Source organism: Myotis daubentonii, chromosome 12, assembly GCF_963259705.1.
Source record: "Myotis daubentonii chromosome 12, mMyoDau2.1, whole genome shotgun sequence".
In the NCBI taxonomy this organism is placed as follows: Eukaryota; Metazoa; Chordata; class Mammalia; order Chiroptera; family Vespertilionidae; genus Myotis; species Myotis daubentonii.
In genome coordinates this window covers 21484206-21508277 of record NC_081851.1, presented here as the reverse complement: position 1 = coordinate 21508277, position 24072 = coordinate 21484206, and the positions used below count along the sequence as shown (strand labels likewise).

The 24072-nt window shown below is 53.0% G+C and overlaps 1 protein-coding gene across 1 annotated transcript; it reads right to left on the bottom strand.

The window, feature by feature from the left end:
* Window positions 1-71: 71 nt before the first annotated feature.
* MALL (mal, T cell differentiation protein like) lies at window positions 72-22213 on the bottom strand. The gene is made up of 4 exons (XM_059659107.1): window positions 21875-22213; window positions 4700-4867; window positions 3425-3547; window positions 72-1483 (listed from the first exon to the last, which is right to left on the bottom strand). Exons 1-4 carry the CDS (start codon window positions 21980-21982, stop codon window positions 1421-1423), a joined length of 462 nt encoding a protein of 153 aa, XP_059515090.1. The 5' UTR covers window positions 21983-22213; the 3' UTR covers window positions 72-1420.
* Window positions 22214-24072: the final 1859 nt, after the last annotated feature.

Here is a 24072-nt window from a genome sequence, read left to right as displayed (position 1 = left end):
CCACAGGGGCTGTCAGGCTGTGACAGCGCGTTCCCAGCTTCTAGCGTCACCAAAGCGGCCCACTCGGCATGTTTTACTGTAAAACACCTTTTATTTGGACGTGGCTACTCAGTAAATATTGAACAGTGCTCATCCCAGGCAGCTGCCAGGCAAGAAAGAGAGAGATAAATGGGGGCTTTTCGAGATAGCAGGGCAATTGGGAAGCCAGCAGTCAACGACAGGGAAGCCGGTTTCTCTTCGGTGACTCCCTGTCCCCTTCTCCCAGGAGCAGAAGATAGGAACTGTGCGCCCTTGAATCAGCTAAGAGGAGTCCCAGGTGTGTGCGGTTATGGGCGATGCCGGAGCCGCGATGCCCGAGCCGAGAGGCCAGGAGACCCACCGGGGGGCCGAGGACGGTGCGGAGAAATCCCAGATGCACAGCCGTGTTTCTCAGGGAAAACCTTTACTCTGAAACCAAGCACCTCTTTTTGGGTTTCTGTGTGCACGACACCAGCCTTCTCGTTGAGAATGGTCCCAAAGTCAGACGCCATGTGTCCAGCCGTGTGAGCTCCGCGCTGCAGGAGGCAGCGGAGTGGCCCGGGCTCCTCTCTGCTGGCACCACAGCGGGCACTGGAGGGGGGTGGGCACCCACGAAAGAGCACGTCCCTGGACTGGGGTCCTTTCCTGGCCTCCTTAAATGCCCAGCAGAGCGTGAGAGGAGCCCAGGGGGGAGTTCTTGTACGTAACATCCTGCTTCCTTCCTTGAAGGTCTTTTGTGGGTGGCAAGGTGGCTTCTAGTCCTTGTTGGGTGGGGTCCTGCAGCCCACCCCCCACCCCCCAGCTCTTACCGTATAACAATTTTGTAGAGTCACTCACTTCTTTTCCTGCAAATCTAGCCTCTAAATTGGATCCCGAAGCTGGGGAGGGAAGGAAGGGGGATGTAATGGAGTGGCAGTGCGGCTGGTCTTTGCTGCCGATCAGAGCAGAACCACAGGGCGGGAGAGGGTCTGCATCTACGCGGAGATGTGATGTGGAGGCGTTGCTAGCACCATGTCGGCTTTAAGAAACTAAGACTGCATGTTCCCACACACCTGCCTGGGGACCCTAATTGCTGAGACGGGTCCCCAGCCAGGTGGATCCACCAGGTGACGCTGGTGGGTCGGGATTCTCAGCGCCGAGGGCTTTGGAAGCTCGTGTTGCAGAGCCAGTTACTTTCCCAGGCAAAAGACAACGCAGCCTGTGCACAGTCATCACGACGGATTGCGTTGTCCAGGAGGCTATCAGAGTGTGATTTCATCCTCCCGTCTGAAAAGACGGTCTGTTAGTCCCACTGACGTGTTTTTGGTCTGTGTGTCATCCAGATGGCGAATGCTGAAGCGACCTTCGGGAGCCATGGTCCACGCGTTACAGGAGCATTTCGCGCCTGGCAGGACTCCTGCCCTCAGTGGTAGTAGATGCTGAAGGCGTGGAGCACGTAGAGCAGGGTGGTGATGAAGGCAAAAAACTGGAAGGGGTGAAAGTGACTGTTATAGATGGACAGAGCCGGCTGCTGCCCATCCCTCCAAGGGGCCCTCAGGCCCTGGAGCCCAGCTGGCCACATGCCCTGACCCTGCTGTGCCCGCTGTCCGCCTGAGGACAGCAGCTACTGGCCGTGCTCCGTGCTCCTAGAACTGCCCACCGCGGGGATCTGGAGGCCACACACCCGGCATCCTGCTCCTGCCTCATTTGCAGACTGTGCATCCCTTCCTGCCATAAGGCAGCTCATCGCCCTTCCTGCCCTGGGCCCTCTCTCTCCCACTGTCTTCCAGTCATAGTGTCTCCCTCTCTCGTCCTCTGTCACCATGTGTGCTCTGACGACTCCCACAGTTTCCCATGCGAGCCCAGACTCCCGTCCGAGAGCCTGCTGGTCACTCCTCATGGAAGTCCCAGAGACCTTTCAGCTCTCCATGGTCCCGATGGAGCCCCTGAGCTCTCCCCAGAAGCTGGACAAGCTGTGAGCGCCAGGACCCTCCTCCTGCCCAGCTCCACAAGCCAGACAACTGTGGCCACCCCGACTCCTCCCTCCCTTCCCCACCCAAGTCCCAAGTCATCTGACTGCACTGTCCCATGGCCCACTTCTCCCTCATCTCACACCATCACCCCTCGCCAGGGCTTCTCTCTGCCTCGCTTGCCCTTCTCTATGCCCACGCTGCTCTCTGCTGTGCTCAAGAGGGAAGCTTGACCCTGTTTCACCAGCATGAGATGAAACCGTGTGATGATCCCACTTTGCAGGGTAGAGTCCTTACCCTTAGCACACTTCCCAGGCCTGGCCGACTGCTCCAGCCTTTGCCCTGCTGTCCACTCACACTCTGTTCATTCATTCATTCATTCATTCATTCATTCAACAAATATCTTTTGGGCACCTGTTAGACTTCAACAACAACAGTGGCTATAACAATGAACATTCGAAAACTCCTATTCTCTTGGGGTGAGGGGGTCCTTGCCAAGGCCCTGAGCAGAGCATGTGTTGTGTTCAGGGGCAGTCAGGAGGCCGTGTGGCTGTGGCAGCTGAGGGCTAGGCTGTGAAGGGCCGGGGCCGTAGGTGGGGTGGGTGGCAGTTGAAGGAGGGGAAATAGCTCAATGAGAAGGGCAAAGACAGGCTGGAAAGGCAGCTGAATACTTGTGGCCACCCTAGTGGGTCATGGTGCTTGCCTGGCACCTCATTCTTATGCTGGGGCAGCACCTCACGCTGCACCCCTTGCCCACCTGATCTCTGTGGGAGCTCCCAGGGACATGGACTCCACCTTTCTGGCCACAGTGATGCCAAGGTGACTGAGACCCAGCTGGAGTCCTGCCTTGGAAGTTTCCCAGGTGAGGTGATAAAGGCTAGGCCTGTCAGAGGAGGAATCTGTCAGCTGTGAGCTTGCTGCCACGTGAGGGCGCCATTCCCACACAGGGAGGAAGGAGGCGCAGTGCAGAGACCAGGAGGGGAGGCACAGGGGCCTGGAGTCTGGTCTGTTGAGCCTAAGGTCTGGGGTCCCACTTGTCCCACCATTTGGCTGGGCTACCTAGCCTTGGGTCCCATCACTGAAATAAACGGGCGCCTGGCCAGTGCAGCCGTGCTGAGGGCCCTGGGCTCCACTCCACAGCAATGAGAGCCCCAAAGGCCCTGCAATCTGTGCTTTGGAAGAAAAATATTTGGACGGCAATGAAGGGGATGCAAGAGGGCTGAGGGGGAAAAACAGAAGGCGAGAGGTGACCCCTGAACTTGGGCCTGGGGCACCGCGAGCTTGGGCACACGTGTACACACACACACACACACACACACACACACACACACACCCCTCTCCTCCTGTCCCCAAGGCTCCATCAGCCCGAGGGCTCAGGTGGGCTGTTCTGCAGGAGGCAGAGCCAAAGAGCCAAGCCCGAGGGACCCCTCCCCATGGTGGTCAGGCCCAGCACCCACCGTGGCCGCGGTGTTTGTCATGTAGTTGCCCAGGTCCTGGCTCTCAGAGACGATGGTGGCGTGGGCCTGCAGGACAGCCGCGCTCATGTACAGGATGCCGGTGGTCCCGTGGTACAGGCTGTCCTGGAAGGGAAGAGGGAGGCCACATCACCCGGGCACTCAGTCAGTGAGCGCTTTCCTCCCACGACACAGCTGGGAGGAGCGAGAAAGAGACAGGCCTGTTCCCTACCTCCTGCCTTGTTTTTTTTTTTTTTTTTTGGGGGGGGGGGTTGTTTGCGGTGTTTCTAATGAAATATCTATGTAGTGAGCAATAGTGGATTAATAAACAGCAGTAATAATATCAATACTAATTGAGAGCTTATTCTGTGCCAAGTTCTAGGCCAAGCCCTTTTCTCATTTATCTCATTTAATCTGATCAGTGATGAGGTAAGTTGTTCAACATAGAAAAAAATTAATGGTGATCAAGATGATGTGAAAACATGAAAAAATGATGTAATATTAAATGAAAGTTTTGACTCCCAAAATCATTAGTTCAGTGTGATTAACATAAATACGCATTTCACACAAAATTTGTGGGGAATCAGAAGAACGAACCCAGTGATTGTGACAAGACCTCAAGATTGGGGTGACTTTTTCCTGCTGGCATTTCCTTCGATGTTGCTCCACTGATTTTTCCCAAATGAGATTTAGAGGGAAATGTGTCAGTACAGGCAACCCTTGACCAACACGGATTTGAACTGTGCTGGTCCATTTAAAAGTGCATTTTTTTCAATAAATACTGTAAATGTATTTTATCTTCCTTATGACCTTCTTAATAACATTTTCTTTTCTCTATCTTTCTTTATTATAAGAATACAGTATATAGCACATTAGCATATAACACATCGACTACTTGTGTTATTGGTTAGGCCTCAAGTCAACAATAGGCTTTTAGTAACTACATTTTGGGGGAGTCAAAAGTTACAAGTAGATTTTCAACTGTGTAGCCGGTCGCCCCCTAACCCCATGCTGTTTAAGGGTCAACTGCACACAGAATGTGTATGTTCCTCACAAGGAAGGCACAGCAGGGAATGCAATGAGATTGGCTCCGGCAGGGCAGCGCTCTCGTTCCCATTTCAGAGCAAACACATTCACATAAAAAGTCTTGGTCATGGGGGCCCAGCCCAGGAAAGGTCTCTGGTTCCCCCTCTGCACCCAGAAGGCCCGCTGTCCCCACAACACCCAGGACACCAGTCTGGGGCAGTTTGGGGGCCTAATCCCCTCACTAGTTCTTACCAGGACTCTCCAGGGCTCATATCTCTTGTAAAATCCAAACAAGTAAGACAACAGGAACATGAGGGAGATGAGGAACGAGGTCAGCGAGACGTACAACACCCATCCTTGCAGCAGCGGGTTTGCCACGTGGGTGGCGGCCACCAGGACCCAGACCCAGAACCCAAACACCTGTAAGAGAAAACCATTGAAGGAGAGGTCATTTGCCTGTGTGGGGTGCGTCTTCCTTTGTGAGGTCTCTCTGCTCCTCTGCCTCTGGTTAAAAGCTCTTCAGGTGAAGTTAGGAGGGAATTGAGGGAATGGGGAGGAAGGCTGGTCCCCTAAGTCACAGTAAATTTTATTAGAAAATCCAAGGGGTTAACACAGAGGCTGCCCACAGAAGGACTTTGCTGAATTTGGTCTGTGGGTGTGTCTTCTTGGTTCAAACAGTGTTGGCATATACAGTTTTTTAAATGTGTCTGAATAAGTGGCCAACATTTAGAATAAGACATTTCACATGAGAAATCCAGATTTCAGACATTTCTTGAGAAATCTATAGTTCTGGCTACAGTGAACACATATCCCAGGCAAGAGTAGGCTGAAATGAGTTGTGACTATCTCTTTATTTATTTTTATTTTTAAAAATATATTTTATTGATTTTTTTACAGAGAGGAAGGGAGAGGGACAGAGAGTTAGAAACATTGATCAGCTGCCTCCTGCACACTCCCTACTGGGGTTGTGCCCGCAACCAAGGTCCATGCCCTTGACCAGAATAGAACCTGGGACCCTTGAGTCCGCAGGCTGACACTCTATCCACTGAGCCAAACTGGTTAGGGCTGTGACTATCTCTTTAAAAAGGACCCAGAGTCCTTGGTGGACCACAACCCTCTCCCCTGTAACCCCATGCCATTGTGTAGCACATTCTGTCGCTCACTTTCACTGTGGAATAGTACTCTCCTACTCCTGGCTCCTTTCACCCACTGACAGTGCCTGCCTGGCCCTGTGGGAACTTGATTTGGTGCACCCCCCCCACCCCCAAGTTAGAGTATCTGATGCCCTGCTAGGCAATACAGTTCCAGTTTAATCACCTCTCAACTCTGTCCAGTCATTTATTACCCCCTTGGTGGAGAAACCAAACCTTTCTCCTGTTTTCTCTGGGCTCTGTTTTTTTTTGTTTGTTTGTTTTTTTTTGTTTTTTTTTGTTTTTTTTTGTTTGATTTGGGGCTGGGCTTGCACTCGTGCTGAGCCCAGAGGAAGAACTATATGTCCACTAGCTGCATATCCCGTTAGAGGCCTGGAGGAGAGGGTAGGCATGAGCTCCAAGTGGCTTTTTAAAAAATTGATGAGAGAGAGATTGATTTGTCGTTCCACTTATTTATGCCTCTTATATGTGCTCTCACCAGGGATCAAACCTTCACTCTTGTTGTCTTGGACAATGCTCTATCCAACTGAGCTACTTGCCCAAGGTCTCCAAGTGGTTTTATTGTTGGTTTGTATCTGACTCTCTGAGTAACTCTTCTTCATGGGGCCTCCTTACGATGTCCTTGTGAGCCTCCTCATTCTCCTTCTCTTCACTCAAGTTAAATCTGTTCTTAGAAGGACCTCATAGGCTGGATCCCAGGAACCCACTGCCGGCCCATTTCTCTCTGTGGCCTTCAGCCCCACACATCCATCCACTTGCCTACGGGATGTCTCTGCTCTCTGCAGGGACCAAACCTGCACTTGTATGATATTGAAAGTGAGTTCCTCATTACATTTTTCACCCAGACATCTCACTTGCGTCACCCTAGTCCTGGCCCTATTTCTCAAGCTCCTCAAATCCAACAGGTACAAAATCTGACTCATTACCACTCCTCAATTCCTTCAGGACCCACCCTCCCAAACACCTCCTGAGAATGACTTTCCTGAGGAAGAAAGAGCTATGGGCTTGGGAATGCGTGTATAGAGGCCTCCAAAGATAATGATAGTGTTCCATTGCTCGCACTGCACAGTAAGCACAAAGGAGTTTATCTTTTATTAAGTAATAAAATAGTTTTGAAAAAGAAGAACCTGTTGGATTGTGGCCACTGGAAATTTTGAGTGATTGGTGGTGGAGGGAGCCAAGGATGTCTCCTGGGTTTGTAGTTTGGAGAAATCATACTACCAAATTTTAAACTTTCTAGAGAGTCACTGTAATCAAGAGTTGACAGTGCAAGTGACTCACATTTCTGCCCATTTCAGGAGACAGCTCACCCCTTCCCTAGTTCCATTGCCTTTCCACATAAAGTTTAGAATCAGCATGTCAATATCTGAATATCTATCTGCTGGGATTTTGATTCTGTTATATCTAGAGATCCATTTGGAGAGAACTGACATCTTTTCTATGTTGAGTCTTCCAGTCCATGAACATGGTACACCTCTCCAATTATTAAGATGCTCTTTGAATTTTTTTTAAAATCAATGTTTTGTAGGTTGTGGCATTATAGATGCTGTGCACATTTCCTTATACTTATGCCTTAATATTTGATTTTGGCGGAGCTACTGTAAATAGTATTGCTTAAAATTAAAAAATTTTCCCCCCAATTATTCGTTGCTAGTGGTTAGAAACAGGATTGATTTTGTGTGTTGACAGTGTATCCTGCAACTTGCTGAACTCACTTATTAGTTCAAGGAGGGTTTCTCAGTTCCTCCTCCTCCTCCTCCTCCTCCTCCTCCTCCTCCTCCTCCTCCTCCTCCTCCTCCTCCTTCTCTTCCTCCTTCTTCTCCTCCTCCTCCCCCTCCCCTTCCCCTTCTCCTTCCCCTTTTCTGGGAAGCAGAGGGCAGCGTGTTGGTGATCCTCTCCTTCCCCAGGGCCTGGGGACTCAGAAGTGGGCTGATGCTCTGTTTCATTTTCTCTCCCCTTTCATGTGCCATACATTTCTTGGTTGGAGTCTTGATGCTCTCCTAGCACTTCTTCAGCTGCTTGAACCCCCTGAGTGGCATGGTGGCTGAGAGTTGTATTCCTGAGTAAGTGCCTGCCAGGTACTTTGCTTGAGTGCAATACTCTGTGCATCACTTTTCTTACGTTGCAGCACACACCTGCAAGTCAGGGCTGCCTGGTCCTGAGGAGGATGTGAGGAGGGATGTGTGAAGGGCCCTGAACTGGGCCTTTGTCTGTCAATCCAGTGACAGGCATTGCTGATGCTGCAGGGAGGTGTCAGGTCTCCACTTTAGGCACCTGGCAAGTGTCCTGCCGCCACACCATGGGAAGTGCATAGGAATGCCTCACATACCGACACCCAAACAGCGCTGGCTCTTAATGGGAATGACAATCAGGATTTAGTGACTACACTGGAGCCTGCAATATTTTAGACTCACATTAGACCCGAGGCAGAGAATGGTCTGTGCCATTCACTGTTGAACTCTGTGTGCCCAGCTCAGGTTCTGGAACAAAGTAGGTGGGGAGGGGGTCAGAGAACATTGTGTGCTGAATGAATCACGTAATGCCACCACCACTTCACATTTACCAGGCTTTACAGTTTGTGAAATGCATCCACTCAGATGGCCTCATTAGGTCTGTATGGCAATTCAACTCCCTTGGAAACTTTCTAAGACCCGAGAGCTGCCACTTGATATCTTCCGCCACTTACTGCCAGCTCACCTGTGCCAGGCTGAGGCGGGCAGGGGTGCCTCAGCCCCACCATGCCTGTCAGTGCCTGTCTCCTCCTGCCGGCAGAGGTGCCCTGACCCAACACTGCCAGGCACACATCACTCACAGGTCTGCACTTAATTCTCAGCACAGTCTGTGCGGTGGAGGGTGCTGGGGGAACTGAGGCCCGAGGTCACACAGGACTCGAGGCAGGGCACCTCGGGTCCTGCACACGATCAGATTTCACACCTGGCCTCTGAGCATTTGGGCACCTACTCGGATTGCATGGGAATTTTCTGAAAGGGCTTCAGGGTTGCACAATAAACGAGTTGCTCAGGAATGCTATTTACTTTGATTTCCACACCCTCCACCTTCTGAACAGTAGAAGGGACCAGGGCCAGCGACAAGCCCCAGGGAGTGAAGCCCAGGGCAGTGGCAACTCGTTTCTGTGTCAAGCAGTCTGCGTTGCTTCTTTACAGGTAAGGTAACGTTGAGTGTTTGTCTTCCTAGCTTTTAAAAAAATCCAGATTTTTTTGGCAGCCTCAACTGCTCTCTCATTTTAATCCTCATTTTGTATTTCCCAAGAGCAGGAGACATACTTAGATGTCTGGGGCTGGGGCTCCGTGTGGGAGAATGCTGCATTATCACTGGGTGTGGTGATCAAGTATATTTCAAGTCCAATGTAGGTAGAGTCTGTTTCCTATGAACATACACAGAATGCTCATCTATGCCTTTTCCAAAGGCTGAGCTGACACTTGATGGAATCTCTTCAGGGAGAATGGAGCTTAAAATAAGTCTGGTCCCTTGTTTCCCTCTAGAGCAGCGGTTCTCAACCTGTAGGTCGCGACCCCTTTGGGGGTCGAATGACCCTTTCACAGGGGTCGCCTAAGACCATCGGAAAACACATGTATAATTACATAGTGTTTTTGTAATTAATCACTATGCTTTAATTATGTTCAATTTGTAACAATGAAATTGGGGGTCACCACAACATGAGGAACTGTACTAAAGGGTCGCGGCATTAGGAAGGTTGAGAACCACTGCTCTAGAGCCTAAAGCAGCTCCCTCGCATTTAGGTCGCTGGGTGAAGAGCCCTCACACATATCAGCACTAGCCTAATGGCCCCTAGTCAGAGTCTGGGGACAAATAGCTGATTCCAGATCTGCGCTGAGTCTTGCTCCCCTTTCTCAAAGCCCTGCGATCATCGAGGACTTTGAGAAAGCCCCCAGATCTGGGTCCTGCCCAGAGATCCTGATTGAAGGGGTGAGAGAGGGTGCCCCAGTGATGCAGCCAGGACGAGGGCCCCCAGAGTCCACCTCCTGACTCCCACCCAGAGTCACTCCAGAACAGGGGCAGCACCGTTCCTCCTGGGTTCCAATCCCAGTGCTGACTGCTGCGCAGGCTACTAAACTCATCTGTGCCTCCATGTCCATGTCCATGTCCATCTAATCGAGGTGGTGGGGAGCACACAGACCCTTCTCATGTGCTTCTCGTGCAAATGGTGAGTGCTGGGTAAGCATGGTTGTCCCTGCTAGCCATAATCATTTGGAATGGCAGAGAAGATGGGAGGGGGTGTTCCCTGAGAAAGACTCAGCGGCGGGGAATGTGCAAGGCTGGTCTTCCCGAAGGATGGGAAGTTCACACTGGAGGAGCTTGGAGACCAATCAGCGGGGTGAGTAGGACACACCCTTCTATAGACTTGATGAAAGCTTTGGTCGCCTAGAAAAATGTACCTATGCACAAGTTTTGTCTACCAATCTGAGGACTTCCAGATACTCAAGCCCATCTAGAGCCCAGGTTGAGGTCCACTGCCATCTCCAAGTTAAATACTAGTAATGGTGCCACCAACTGTTTTACCATGTTGACAATGTTAATGCACACACTGTGAGACCCAGTAATTTCACTTTTGGAAAGTTGTCCTGCAAATAATACACACGAGCAAAGTGACACACGCACAGATTGTTTGCTGCAGCCTTGCTGGTTACAGAAAAGACAGGATCTTCCTCAACGCCCGCCCAGTGCAGGCCAGTGAGGTCTGCACAGCAGAACTCCCCCAGCAGCCTTCCAAAGAAGGACTTACACCAAAATGAAACAAAGTCGAAGAACTGTAGAAGGCACAGCCCAGCGAGCCCAGTGCGCTAATGATTTGTGTAGGGAAAGAAAGGGTATGTGTGTGGGCTTGTGCGCACTTGTTTGTAGATTTCTGAAATGAGATCCAGTCAATCAATCAGTGGCCTGGCCTTCGAGGGGGACTGCCTGACTCAGTGACAGGTTTTAACTAACCCAAACAACCAACATGTACGTTTAAGAGAGAAGAGCCTTGGCAGGGTACTCAGTTGGCGGGAGCATCGTCCCAATGCATCAAGGTTGCAGGTTCAATCCTCGGTCAGGGCACGTACAAGAATCAACCAGTGAGTGAATAAATAAGTGGAACAGCAAATCGATGTCTCTCTCTCTCTCTCTCTCTCTCTCTCTCTCTCTCTCTCTCTCTCTCTTTCTCCCTCCGTCCGTCCCTCCCTCCCTCCCTCCCTCCCTCCCTCCCTCCCTCCCTCCTTCCCTTCCTACTTCATCCTTCCATCTCTCCTTTACCCTCTCTCTCAAATCAACCACTAAATATTTAAAAAGAAAGAGGAAAGACACCATGCTAGACGACAGAGACCCATGAAAGACTTTTGAACAGGAAAGAAAAGAGAGGATCGCCTTTGCTTTGGGAGGATCTGCCCACCTGGATGGAGCAGCTCGGGGCTGAGAGGCCTCTGAGGGGCTGGGGCAGGTGAGGGGCTGGGGCAGGTGAGGGGCTGGGGCAGGTGAGGGACTGGGGCAGGTGAGGGGCTGGGGCAGGTGAGGGACTGGGGCAGGTGAGGGGCTGAGAGGCCTCTGAGGGGCTGGGGCAGGTGAGGGGCTGGGGCAGGTGAGGGGCTGGGGCAGGTGAGGGACTGGGGCAGGTGAGGGGCTGGGGCAGGTGAGGGGCTGGGGCAGGTGAGGGGCTGGGGCAGGTGAGCGGCTGGGGCAGGTGAGGGGCTGGGGCAGGTAAGGGGCTGGGGCAGGTGAGGGACTGGGGCAGGTGAGGGGCTGGGGCAGGTGAGGGACTGGGGCAGGTGAGGGGTTGGGGCAGGTGAGCGGCTGGGGCAGGTGAGGGGCTGGGGCAGGTGAGGGGCTGGGGCAGGTGAGGGGCTGGGGCAAGGGCTGAGCTGCTGCAGCAGAGTGAACTTTATGCACCACCTGGCTCTGAAGACAGATGCTGCCCGAGCCATGACCCCATGTGAAGCACAAAGGAGGAGCCCCAAAGACGTGCGATCTCAGGTCTGCAGAGCCCAGTCACCTGGCCGAGGCTGGGGGTGTGGGCTCGGGTGGGGCCGGCCAGGAGCTGAGAAGCAGGGAGGAGCTCCACAGGCGATACCCAGTGGCAGGTTTTTCTGCATAGCTGGCCCCGTCTCGCACCGCGGGTCTCACCCACCACCACTGCATTCCTTTTTTGACAGCTTGTCTTCATTTTTATGACATGACAGCTTTGCCTCTCCTCTCCCCCCTCATCCTTGGGTGGACACAGGCTGCACCACCACCACGAAGCCTCCCGCTGGGAGGAAAAGGCCCAGATCAAGTCCCAGGGAGCCAGGTGCCTGGCTGTGCTCCCCCTGCTGCAGGCCTCCCTGTGGCAGCTCCAAGGCCGATCCCGTGGGTGATGCTTACAGCCCCCCGGCAGCTCCTCCGGGTGCCTGGGGACTGGCGGCCTTGGGGCTCTTTCTGGGCGTCATCACCTCCTAAACCAGTTCTGAGAGGCCAACTGACTGACTTCTTCCTGTTACCCACTGGGACGTGGCAGGCCTGGACCTGAACTCAGGCTCCCAAACAGCTTGCATTTACATGGAAGCTCTATGCTCCATAATTCAACCTAGGACACCTCCGGACACTCCCTCTCTCGTCCTGACTCATGGAGTGAGAATTTCTCTCTGCGGCTTTAAAGCTCACAGGAAATTGCCAGCCTGGTGCCCTGGTCCCCAGTGAGGGCCCCTGTGTCATCCGGTCCACTCCAGGAACAATAGTGCCGGTCAGAGCTCCTTCCAGGCTGCTCCTGGCCGACCAGGTCATATAAGGAGACCTTGGTGCCCACAAGAGCTCTCAGGACCAGGCTGGCTGCCCGCCAGGGAAATCAGGGCCCACCCTGGGTGAGCTCTGGCCGCTGGGAGGGGCAGGATGTCCCCGCAGGAGGGGAGGTGAGTCAGCGCCAGACCTCCCCAGCCTTCCTCCTGCCCTCCCTGCCACCGTTTCCTCCCCAGGACCACACCCACCCATTCAGACCCTGGCCTCCACTAACCCAACTTCTGACTGACTAACCAGCCCAGGCTCACAGGGTAATAGAAGGTGGAATAAAAACATTCCTGTCCTGCCAAAGTCGAAAGGACCTTTCTTCTTGTCCCTGAAAAACAGCAACACCCAAACTAAGCATGGGGCAGCGGGCAGGCAGGGAAAAGCTTTTTTTAAGATGAGTCTTAGAGTTGGACTCAGGCAGGTGCCCCCACCTCCTCCTCCCCCCAGGAACCCACAGACATTTTGTGACCAGCGGCTGTGTCCTGTCCTTCGTCAGGCACCGAGGACCCAGGCATCACCATTCACTCCAGTCCCCATGAACGGCCTGCTCGGCACCTCCCTCCCCCACCTTGTCTATGAGCAGACCCTCCAGGGCAGGGACCAGACCAAGGCCACCTCCTCCAGGAAGCCCCCTGAACTACCAAGTCCCCAGGGCACCCCTCAGTGACCTCCCTCATGGCATTGTCTCTCTTCGCTGCCTCCTCCCCAGACCCTGAGCTCCTGAATGCAGGACTCTGTGTCCCCTGTGGCCTTTGTGTCCCCAGTGCAGGGCACGGAGCATGGCACACAGCAGGTGCTTGGTACGAGCTGCTGAGCAACGGGAGAAAGGCGGCAGGAGGCAGTTGCTAGCCTCTGCTCACTCGCTAGCTGCTCACTCTCATCTTCTTGGGCCTGATTCCCATGCAGGTGGCACCACCTGACACCCCCGGGCCTGCCCCTGAGGCCCAGCCACAGACGGGCATTTCCTCCAGGAGGACGGGCACCCGTTGGTTTCGTCCCTGTGCATCTCCTGCGCCTGCACCTCCCAGGCCCCCTGGGAGCAGCATTCCTGGGAGAACAGACAGGATTTCCCAAGAGGCTTTCCCATCTCCCGCCCCCTCCCCACCCCTTCGTGTCCTGTGACACCACGTGGCCTGGCACACAGGAAGAACTACACAAAATATGCCGTCAGGGAGGGTGATGCTCAAATAAACAGCCCCTCTCCCCCAGCCAGCATCACTTGGGCAGAGAGGGTCCGGATGGGCGGGTGAGGGCTGCGAACAGAGCAGAGGCAGAAGCGCAAAGCTCTGAGACTCCAGTTGGGGCGAAGGGCTGAGATGGATGGACTTCTCTGAAATAGGTGGGAAGATTCTGCGCCCCACGCCCATGGTACCTGGCCCCGGATGGGGAGCCTACTGCGGCCCTGCCCTGGGGCCCACCAGGCGCCTTCTGGGTGCAGCTTGAAGCAGGAGGGTGGGGAGCTGGGCTCAAGCTGCTCTGTAACCGGGTACAAGTGTCTGTTGCGACAGGTCAGGCCTGTGTGGGCCCCCAGCAGCAGGCCACCTGGCCGGATGGGGCAGACCAGAAGGAGGCAGCTGGGGGGCAAGGCTGGCCGGCAGGTAGGGGAGAATGCAGAGGAGGAGAGGTTTGAGATAAGAAGGATAAAGGCCAGGGAACCTGGCTCGGGGTCCCCCACCCCTCCCTCCTCGGCCCCTTCCTTCTGCTTGTCAATCTGGATGACACTCTAGAAAGCTCTCCTGCCTCCCAAGGCCCAGCCAAGCCCTGTGCCTGTGCCCCATACCCGTGCCCCATGCCCCCGGGGAAAGTTCTCTGGATGAAAAGCCCTGGAAGGGCGCTGGCGGCAGGTGGGGCACTTCTTATCGGTGAGGCTTCTTATCTGGGGCCCCGGGTCCAGCGGGTCAGCATGTGCTGGGCCCCTCCCTACCCTCCTGCTGTGAACCCGCTGGCTGACCTGCAGCAGGCTGCTTGCCCGTCCTGTCTGCCCTGATAGAAGCCACTGATTCAGGGGACATCGCTCATGGCTTGGCCAGTCAGGGGAAGGAGAGGACTGTAAGTCCAGACCAGCGGGTGGGTGTGGATGATTGCCTGCTAGTTCCCTGGGTCTCTCAGCTCAAGGCCAACCTTCTGTGTTGCTGGCTGGAGTTTGCAACCACAGTTCCTGGCTCCCAGGCCCTGTCACTGTCCCGCCAGCAGCAATGGCAGTGGCTCCAACCCCAGGGTCCCTGCACTCCTCCTCCAGGGAGACCCTGTCCCACAACTCCCCCCTTCTCAAAGGCAGGAAATGGAGGAGAGATTAGTGAGCCTGGGACTAAGAAGAGGGTGGGGCAGGCGGGGAGTTATTGTGATTATAAAGGGGCAAGGAGGCAGACTTGTGGTGATGGAAGTATTCTGTATTCTGTCTGACAGGGGGGTGGAGGCATAAAGGCTCCATAAGGAGAAGGTGCTTTCAGACCACAGAACGAAGCAGGCACCTCCGTAGGAAATAACAGGGCTTATTATGGGGTCTTTACGTGCAGGGATGTAGGGCCGGAGCAGACAGATGACCCAGCACTGGCACAGATTGTTCTCCGCTATCAGACCTGTTACAGTGCTTTTTATACTGTAACTCAGGTACTAATGACTGACAAGACAAAGGGACAAGGAATGCAGTAGTGCCAGGGGCCAGTTTGATATCTATCTTAATTGTCACACCACTCAGCCATTGCTAATAAAAATGGTTATGGCTACAACTAAGGAACACAGATAACGATCAACTAGAAGGCTTTGGTGTGCTTGCTAAGGACAGAGGAAACCCGGGGCCCAGGCGGAGTGAGTTTGTTCATGTCAGTTCTATAAAGTTAGGTAAGGTGAGGCATAACCCCCGGCTAGCAGGAGGGATGTGGGGACATATGGAGAGCACCCCAGGTGGGAATTGGGGGTGCTCAGCCACAAGGCCCCAGGGCCTCATCAGGGTGGGCTTAGTCCAGGGCCTGGCATTCCTGAAGGGCTTGGCTTGAGGGGTGAGATGTTTCCTGGTCCAGACTAGGACTGCCTGGGACTGGAGGGCCACACATAGAGTCAGGCTGTGGGCAAGAGGGGGCCGGCTCCATGTGAATCTCATGCATTCACTGAGCTGATATTTAGTGAGACCTACTTTGCGCCAAGCACGGGAATGTAAAGGTAAGAAGGCAGACATGACCCTTGCCTCTTCGTTCTGTGTTCTGAAGGGAACTTGCCGCTCCGGTGACCTCACCCTCAGACATTACCCCTCATCACCACCACCTGTTCTTGTTTCCCGGAACAGCAAAGCCTGGGGCGAGAGCAGCGCTGGCATCTTGATAAATGCTTGTGGATTCGCATTTGGAATCTGCTCACAAGCGACTGGCTTTCTAGGAAGAGGTCTGGATGACCAACAGCAATGAGACAGTAAAGCTGACACTTCTAGGGCTGCTGTGAACACCCTTGTGGGAACCACGGAGCTGTCTCATGAGGTCTTGACTGTTCCTGTCTCATCGCTAAGGCTCAGAGTGGTTCAGTGACCTGCCCGGGGTCTCACAGCAATTAAGTAGCAGAACCTTCTGATAGAATTTTTTTTTTTTTTATCCTCACTAGAGAGAGAGAGAGAGTCGACACTTCTCTGCTACTGCACAGGCCAGGGGCTCAAAGGCAACATCAACACCAGGGAGTCATCTTGCCTTCTAACTTGCTGACTCTCTAGAGATCTTCTTAGCCACTTCTTTTTAATTACAAAAATGTAATTTGTAAGTTAAGTAGTGAAAAGGTTGGAGGTTACAAGACTTCCCTGGACTCTTATTCATAAAATACTCCCTCAGTCCTCTTCACCTGAGTCACCTCTCAGCTCCTAAAGGAGCAAAGAGCAGACGAGTCAACCTTGCAGGCACTCAGGCATCACAGGGTCACCCCACCCCACCCCACCCCACCCAGCACTGTCTGCTCTGAAGTTGGGGGGGGGGAAAGTGTTGCCTGGTCCCCAGGCCCTCCCCAGGCTGGCACCAGCTGGCACCCACACTCACTGAATGAAGGAGACTATATTTTGAAATCAATATGGTTTTCAAATGAGAAATCTGAATTCCACTATAAATCAAATAAAATACAAATGTGAATGTGAAGATACCAAAAGTCTTTTTCTGTTGCTGGTGGGAATGTAAAACAGTACAGCACCTCTGGAAAAGGGTTTGTCAACTTCTTAATAAAATACCAAGCGCACACACAACACACAATCCAGCAGTCACACTCGCATTTTCCCAGAGAAAGGAAAACTGCAGCCACGCAAAGGCCTGTCCCGAACGTCCACAGCAGCTTTATTCAGAATAGCTAACAACTGTCAGCAACCAAGCGTGCCTCAATGGGTCACAGGTTAAACAAATGCAGAAAATCCACGCCAGGGACCACTGCAAAGCAGTGGAAAGGAAGGAGCTATTGATACACGATAACTTGGGTGGACCTGAGGGAACTCCGCTGAGGGGAGGGAGCCAGTCTCAAAAAGCCACATGCTGTGTGATTCCATTTATTTATCTTACTTTCTCAAAAAAACAAAATTATCGAAACAGAATTAGTGGTTCTCAGGGTTCAAGAGGTGAGTGGGGGGACAGGGTTGGAATGCGGTGGAGGAGACCATAAAAGGGAACTGGGACGGAGGCCTTTGTGGGACGGAATGTTCTGTATCTTGATTGTGGTGGCGGCTACATGAATCTAACAGACGTGAGAAAATGACAGAGGCACAGGTTCCTCACTATCTGAAAGTGGAGGTTCCTATGGAACCTTTTGAAGCTGAAATGGCATAAAGCTAAGAAGCAATTACCATTAATTTACATAGGAAACGTTTTGCATGTTCACACCCCCCCCCCCAATAACCTGTCAACCTACTAAACACACTTAATTACGTTCAGTTTCATGCCAACGATAACATCTTTATGAGCTCTCTTATTTCTGTTAACGTAGGACCCATCTTGCTAACAAAATCAATGGCAATAAAGCCCAGATGTGCCCAGACTCAGCTCAGAGCTCTGGGCTGGGTGCTGAGATGCTGAGGGTGGCTCCTGGGCAGGAGCTCAGTGGGTGGCAGGACCACTCTTGCTGCTGGGGTGCCACTGCCTCTACCGGCTGCTGCAAACTAGCACCGAGCGCTATTTTTGCCTTTTTCATAGGAGCAAAAATCCTCTTCAGATTTCTCTCCATTAGTGAAAACAGATACCGAGGTAGGTCTTTCGTCAAGTGAAAATATAGGCACATATACCTATGCAGACACATCTTACCGCCTCAGTTTCCTGGTTTGAAATTGTCACCAGCCTTATGACAGATGTAACTATGCGGGACACTGGATGAAGGGTGGGAGACCTTCCTGAACTAACTTTGCAACTGCCTATGGATCTATAATTACTGTAAAGTCAAAAGTTTAAAATGTGAATTTTAACGTTAAAGGCTCTAAAATAAGGCCACTGAGACAAAGATCTTGTGAGAGCGGGTTGCAGGGAGCAGAGCGGCTAGGGAGCACTAAGGCTTCCCGGGACCCTCTGCCATCCTAAGTCTGTCAGCATCCAGAAATACAAGAGCAGCCACGGTCTAGGCAGCAGGGGTGGCACAGGGCGGAGGGGTCTGAGGAGCGGAGTTGGGGCCTCAGGGTGCCCCTTGTTTATAATTCTGCTGTCCTCACTCCCCTGGGAACACCCTGGACACCGGCCCTGCTCTCCAGACTTCACAGGGGGCAGTTAGGAGACAGTGGCTGGAGGGACATGTGCCTGCAGACGCCACCCATGTCTGCTCTCTGCCACCCATGTCTGCATCTGAAGCCAGGTTATGGATTTTGCTTCTTCTGCCTCCCTTTGCTGGCCTGAGCTCCCAGTTTTAGACCCTCTTCTTTAGACTCACGTTCTTAGAAAAACATACCGTCTGTGATGCCTTGCGCCCTATGACAGAGAATCTACCGGGACCCCTAGGTCTGGTGCTCTGCGGTCTGCCCAGGGGGCGGCAGTGGGCAGCACGGCCAGCAGACCAGGGTCAGAGAGGCGCTTCTACTGGCTGACTCGGCACTTTCCTCTCCAGCCCAGCCAGTCTTCTGCTCCATGGGGTCAAGAATCAGCCACTCACCTCAACGTTCTCCCCTCCTCTCCTAGTTACCTCCTCTTTCTCTCCCCAGATGTGAGACACACATGATTCTATATCCTGTGCTAGGAAGGCTTATTTAAGGAAAAAGCCAGTGCAAAGCAGCATATACAGAATAACCCAACTAGATACGTCCATGTGTACAGTGGTCCCCTCTTATCTGCCGGGGGCCACAGTCCAAGTCCCTCAGTGAATGCCTGAGACCTCGGATAGGACAGCTCCAAACCACACACACACACACACACACACACACACACACACACACACACCTCTATGATAAAGTTTAATTTATAAATAGGTGCAGTAACAGATTACCAACAATAACTTGTAATAAATCAGAACAATTATAACAATGTACTGTAATAAACTCGATCTCTCTCTTTCAGCAACTACCATGAAATTCTTTTTCCTTCTTCACAACTTCACAGACAAAAGACTCATGCTTACCGTAGATTTAGCAACCTCAGCATGATTTTTTTTTCTTTCCTTATTAGAGAACTTTGATCTTTTTACTTAAAGGAAGCACTTTATGGCTTCTCTTTGGCATATCCGAATTGCCAGCATCATTACCCTTGTGGTTTGGGGCCATTCTTATGTAAAACAAGGGTCCTGAACACACTGTGATACTGTGACCACTGATCTGATAACCAAGGCGGCCGCAGCAGGCGGGAAGTGTCTACAGTACGGAGACACTGGACAAAGGGATGATTCTCATCCTGGACTGGACAGAACGGACAGCGGGAGATTTCATTACACTATGCAGATTGGTACACAATTTAAAACTTATGAATTATTTTGGGATTTTCTATTTAATATTTTCTATATAAATTTTCTATTTAATATTTTCAGGTCACGGTTGATCATGGGTAACTAAAACCACAGAAAGCAAAACTATGGGTAAAGGAGGACTACTGTATGTATATGAATATATATATGTGTATGAGTTATATTTCTTTCTGTGTTTTCTAAGTTTTCAACAGTGAATAAGGATTACTGTGAAGGAAAAATAAAGTTGTAATGAAGAAACATTAGACAGGCCAAATGGAGGGACATTGTACAAGACAACTGATCCAAAGTCTTCAAAAGTGTTAAAACAAAGACTGAAGAATTACTCCAGATTAAAGAAGAAAAGGAGACATGACAACTAAATGCAATGTGGAATCCTGGACTGGATCCCGGGCCAGAAAAATGACATCAGAGGGAAATCCGCACTATTTCAGTAGGTTTACAGGGCAGTTGATACATAGTAGTAATGCGAACTTACTAATTTTTTAAAAATATATTTTTATTGATTTCAGAGAGGGAGAGGGAGAGAGAGATAGAATCATCAATGATGAGTCATTGATCAGCTGCCTCTTGCACGCCCCCTACTGGGGATTGAGCCCACAACTGGGGCATGTGGCCTTGACCAGAATCAAACCCGGGACCCTCCAGTCCACAGGCTGATGTTCTATCCACTGAGACAAACCAGATAGGGCCATTGAGTTACTAATTTTGATAGTTGTACTACATAAGAGGCCTCAGGAAAGACTGAGAAAAGAGTATATGGGAATCTCTGTATTATTAACAGCAGTTTTGCTATAAACCTGAAATTTCAAAGGAAATATAAATGCATAAAATTGAACCACCGACAATATCCCGCCACTTAAGATATTGATGACCTAGAGCCCAGCAGAGCCACACACTTTACTCCTCCAGGAATTCCACTTGCAGGAGCCAGCATCCTGGGAGCAGGTACCAAGAGATGTCCCCACTCACCCACCCACCCACCCACCCGACATGTTTATTGATTTTAGAAAAAGAAGGAAGGGGAGGAGAGAGTGAGAGAGAGAAAGACTAGCTACCTCGCCCCTTCCCCTCCCCCTCCTGCATGTGCCCGACCAGAAACCAGGAATAGAAACTGGAAACCCTTTTTGGCTTATGGGAGGGCACTCCAACCAACTGAGCCACCCAGTCGGGGCTCACGCAGGTGCTTTCTTGATTCTAGAAGCCCCTTCCCTCCAGTCTCCTGCCTGTTGGTCTCTCCTGTTGGTCTCTGGACCTTTCTCTCTTCGTCTCCCTGTGCCCCCACTAAAAATCTAGACGATCATTTGAGGTGCAAATTCACAGGCCTGGGCTCCTGGACTTGACCAGGTCAGACGGCTTCTCCTAGTTGGTGTCACAGCCCTGTCTGGTCACTCCTTGAGCACAGTGTGACTGCTGGAGAAATGCTCACAGTCTCCCTCCCGCAGCAGGGACCTGGGAAGGCGGCGTCACCCGTGGCCTGCCTGATGGACACAAACCGTGTGATCGAGTCAACCACAATCCTGGCAATTCAAGTGGTTGTTCTGAGGTGAGGACACACCCAGGTCCTGGCACAGAGAACTTGCAAGAGCACTAAGGTGTCACCAGCCTGGCAGGTTGCCCATGCTTGTGTCCTGGGGCGGGTGGGGGGGGGGGAGCGGGGGTAGGCTGGGCAGAAACCTGCCTCTTGGGTGAGGTTTCAGCTGGAGCCACCCGAATGGTGGGCCTGCCCTACCTCGGTCCCTTTCTGGGTGCCCTTTAACCAGTTTGAAAAAGGTCACTCAGTTGGGCCAGCTTTCCAAGTGGAGGACGAGAGTGAGAGGGCTGGCCAGGTCCAGCTGGAAGTTGGAACCGCTTCCTGGCTTTCCCTCCCTGCCTGGGCAGGGCTGCCTGCCTGGCTCAGAGCTGCCGAGGAAGTACCCCCACAGCCAGGCATTTCAGGAGTCGGGAGAACAAGCTCCTTTGCCCTGGTTAGTCCACCAGATTGAGTGCCCGCATCAGCGGAGGGGCATGATGACAGCGGCTCCGAGGGGTCCAGCTCAGTGGACACTGTGTGCAGAACACGCCAGGGTCTGGCAGAAATTGGAGCACAGTTCAGCCATGGGCACCCCAGAGTCACCACTGGGGTGAGGGTTCTCGTGGGCAGCACGGGTGGCTCACCCGACTAGTTTACGGCCACGGTTGTCATAAGCTGCCTCCTCTGGGGCGTCCACCCAAGTCCAGGGTCACCCTCAGCTGACTGGACAAGAAGGCACTGGCAGACCTCTCAGGAGGCGAGGCGAGTCCCCGTTTGGAACTTTAGAAAGGTGGTTCGGAAAAAGAGCCCATAAAATAAAAGTCCGTTTCCAAAACTCTCCTGAAGATCCACAATGTTCTAGCAGCCCCCCTGCCCCTCCCATCCTCCCCTCCTCCCCTATCACCACCCGCGGTGGGGGAGGAGGAAACCCACCCGCGCTGCGGGCCGAGGGGAGCGCAGGCGGCCGTGGAGAGTAACCCGGCCCCCGAGGAGCGATCCGGAGAAACAGCTCCGGCGGGTCCCCCTTCTCCTCCGCGCTCCCCCAGCGGGGAGGGCCCCAGCTCCCGCGGGTCCTCCGTCTGTCCGCGGCGCGGTACTCACCAGCTCCGGCAGGAAGAAGGCGAAGGGGATGGTGAGGAACAGCGCGAGCCCCGAGGGCACGTCGGGTGGCGCGTGGCTGGTGGGGGGCGGTGGGCCTGGGGCGGCCATGCTCGCACCCTGCTTGGCTCCCGGTTCCCTTCCGGGCTCCTGGCTCCTGGCTCCTGGCTCCTGGCTCCTGGCTCCCGACTCCTAAGCCGCTGTCCGGGCCGCAGCCCGTCCAATATCAACTCCTGCCCGACACACCCATCGGACGTCGCCTGGGAGGGACAAAACGGTTCCCGCCGAGCAGGTCCTTCCACTCGCTGCAGCCAGAAACCCTCAGTGAAAGTCGGCTTGCGCATCCGACGGGCCTCGCCTCCCTAGTCTCTTCTTTCCTAGGAATTTTTGAATCCCGGAGCGTATTACTCCTCACAGCCACCCAGCCCTCCTCAAACCTCGCCCCCCCACCCCCCAACTCTGTGCCCAGACTATAGGCTAAGGCTGTTTACCATGACAAAGACAGTTGATTTAGGACCTGCTGTGAGCCAAGCGATCTGCAGAGCTCTCCATACTCCCCGCAGCCCTGCCACTGACTGGTTAACTCCCTTTCCAGAATCTGCTAGGACACCAAGAATCTGCTAGGTCATGTCAGATTCTGACATGCTGGGTCTCACATCTATCTGCCCCTGTTCCCGCCGTCTCCCTCCACCCCCTCCCCAGGCCACCCTCAGCCTCAAACCGAAGGGAGAGAAGCAGCCCTCACTTCCAGCTCCCTCCCCAGGGACTTGGTGCTTCCTTCTTCCTCCGCACCCTCTTTCTGACCCTCCTCTCTCTTTTCCCAGCACAGTATAAGGAGGAGACCCCTGTCTTGGGGAGAAATCTGCCCCAGCAGGCACCCCAGAATGGCCCAGCTTGAGGGGTGCTGCCCCAAGCCCCAGCTCTCCTCCGTCCCCATCCTGGCTCTCCAGCCAGTGAGGCCAGGAGCCAGGCTTTGGGCCAAACAGTTCCTTCCTGCCTCCTCCTGCCTGCTGGCCAGCACAGGGACCGTGAGGGGAGAAATGCCTTATGTCTTCTGTGCTCCAGTAATGAGATGTCCTCCTCAGGAGACCAGTGCCTGCTCCTCAGCAAAAGCAGTGCCTTCCAGGCCCGCCCACCCTGGCACAGATGGTGGGTGGGCCTTTGATTGGGCTGGGGAGAGAGGGGCATTTCTCCCCTTATCCCTCCACACAAGGGCTGAGGCTGCGGCCGTGAGATCAGGGAGAAGGGACCCAACCCAAGCAGCCAGCAAACTCTGGGTGCCAGGGCTTTCAGCAGGCGGTTGGTTCTAGGTAGAGAGGAAAGGGCTCATCTCCACATGTAGCGAAAGGAGTTGCCTGGCTGCCAGGTCACGGTCCCTGTGCTGGCCAGCAGGCAGGAGGTGGGGGGAACAGGGGTTAGAAAAAACAAAGCCCAAAGCAAAGGCCTTGCAAGGAGAGGCAACAGGCCCACTGAGTGAACCTCAAAGCAGCCTGGTGCCCCCCTTCTCCCAGGCCTTCAGAGATCCAGGGAGGACCTGAGTCCAGGACCACCTGCTATGGGCCTCACCTTGGTCGCACGGTGATCGCATAGCAGGCATTGCTGAGGAGTCTCACCGGTGCCTCCTCTCCTGAATGTTCTAATAAACCCTGTGCCACCCTTATGGGCTGTAGGGTCTGTTAACCTGGCCACGGACCGTGTGGCACAGTGGGAACAGCTGAAGGGAAAGCTGAAAGGAAAGCCTTTCTTGGGCTCATCTGTCATCTGTGGAGCAGGGGTAATAATAGGACTGGAGCCCCCGAGAGGCTGGCAGGGCCCACGTCCCTCTGCCTCCTGAGGCACTAAGTGTAGTAAGAAATGAAGATGTCACCAAACAAGGGCATACAAAATGTGGCATATTTTAAACATTTCCATTTAATCAAGTGATGGTTTTATTATATTCAACAAAGTATAGCACACTCTCCTTAAGCTACTTATAAGAAAACTATATAATTCACAAGGCACTTTAGGCAGTAAGATTCCAGAAGAGATGGAAGTTAGAGCTGTAAGAGTATCTTCGCCTTCCAGAACAATCCAGGTATCTCAGGGGCTGGGGCATGAATGCTCTTGGACACAAGGTCAGAGTCTCCCAAGAGAAGAGGCAGGGCCTCTACACAGCGGTCCCTGGTTTCCACCTCATGGCATAGAGAATTGGAGTTAATCCT

Coding starts and splice junctions, on each gene's coding strand:
- MALL (XM_059659107.1), bottom strand. CDS start 21,982: ATGGCCGCCCCAGGCCCACCGCCCCCCACCAGCCACGCGCCACCCGAC. Junction 4,868..21,874: donor CCTTCTTCCTGCCGGAGCTG/GTGAGTACCGCG, acceptor TTTCTCTTACAG/GTGTTTGGGTTCTGGGTCTG. Junction 1,484..3,424: donor TGACAAACACCGCGGCCACG/GTGGGTGCTGGG, acceptor CACCCCTTCCAG/TTTTTTGCCTTCATCACCAC.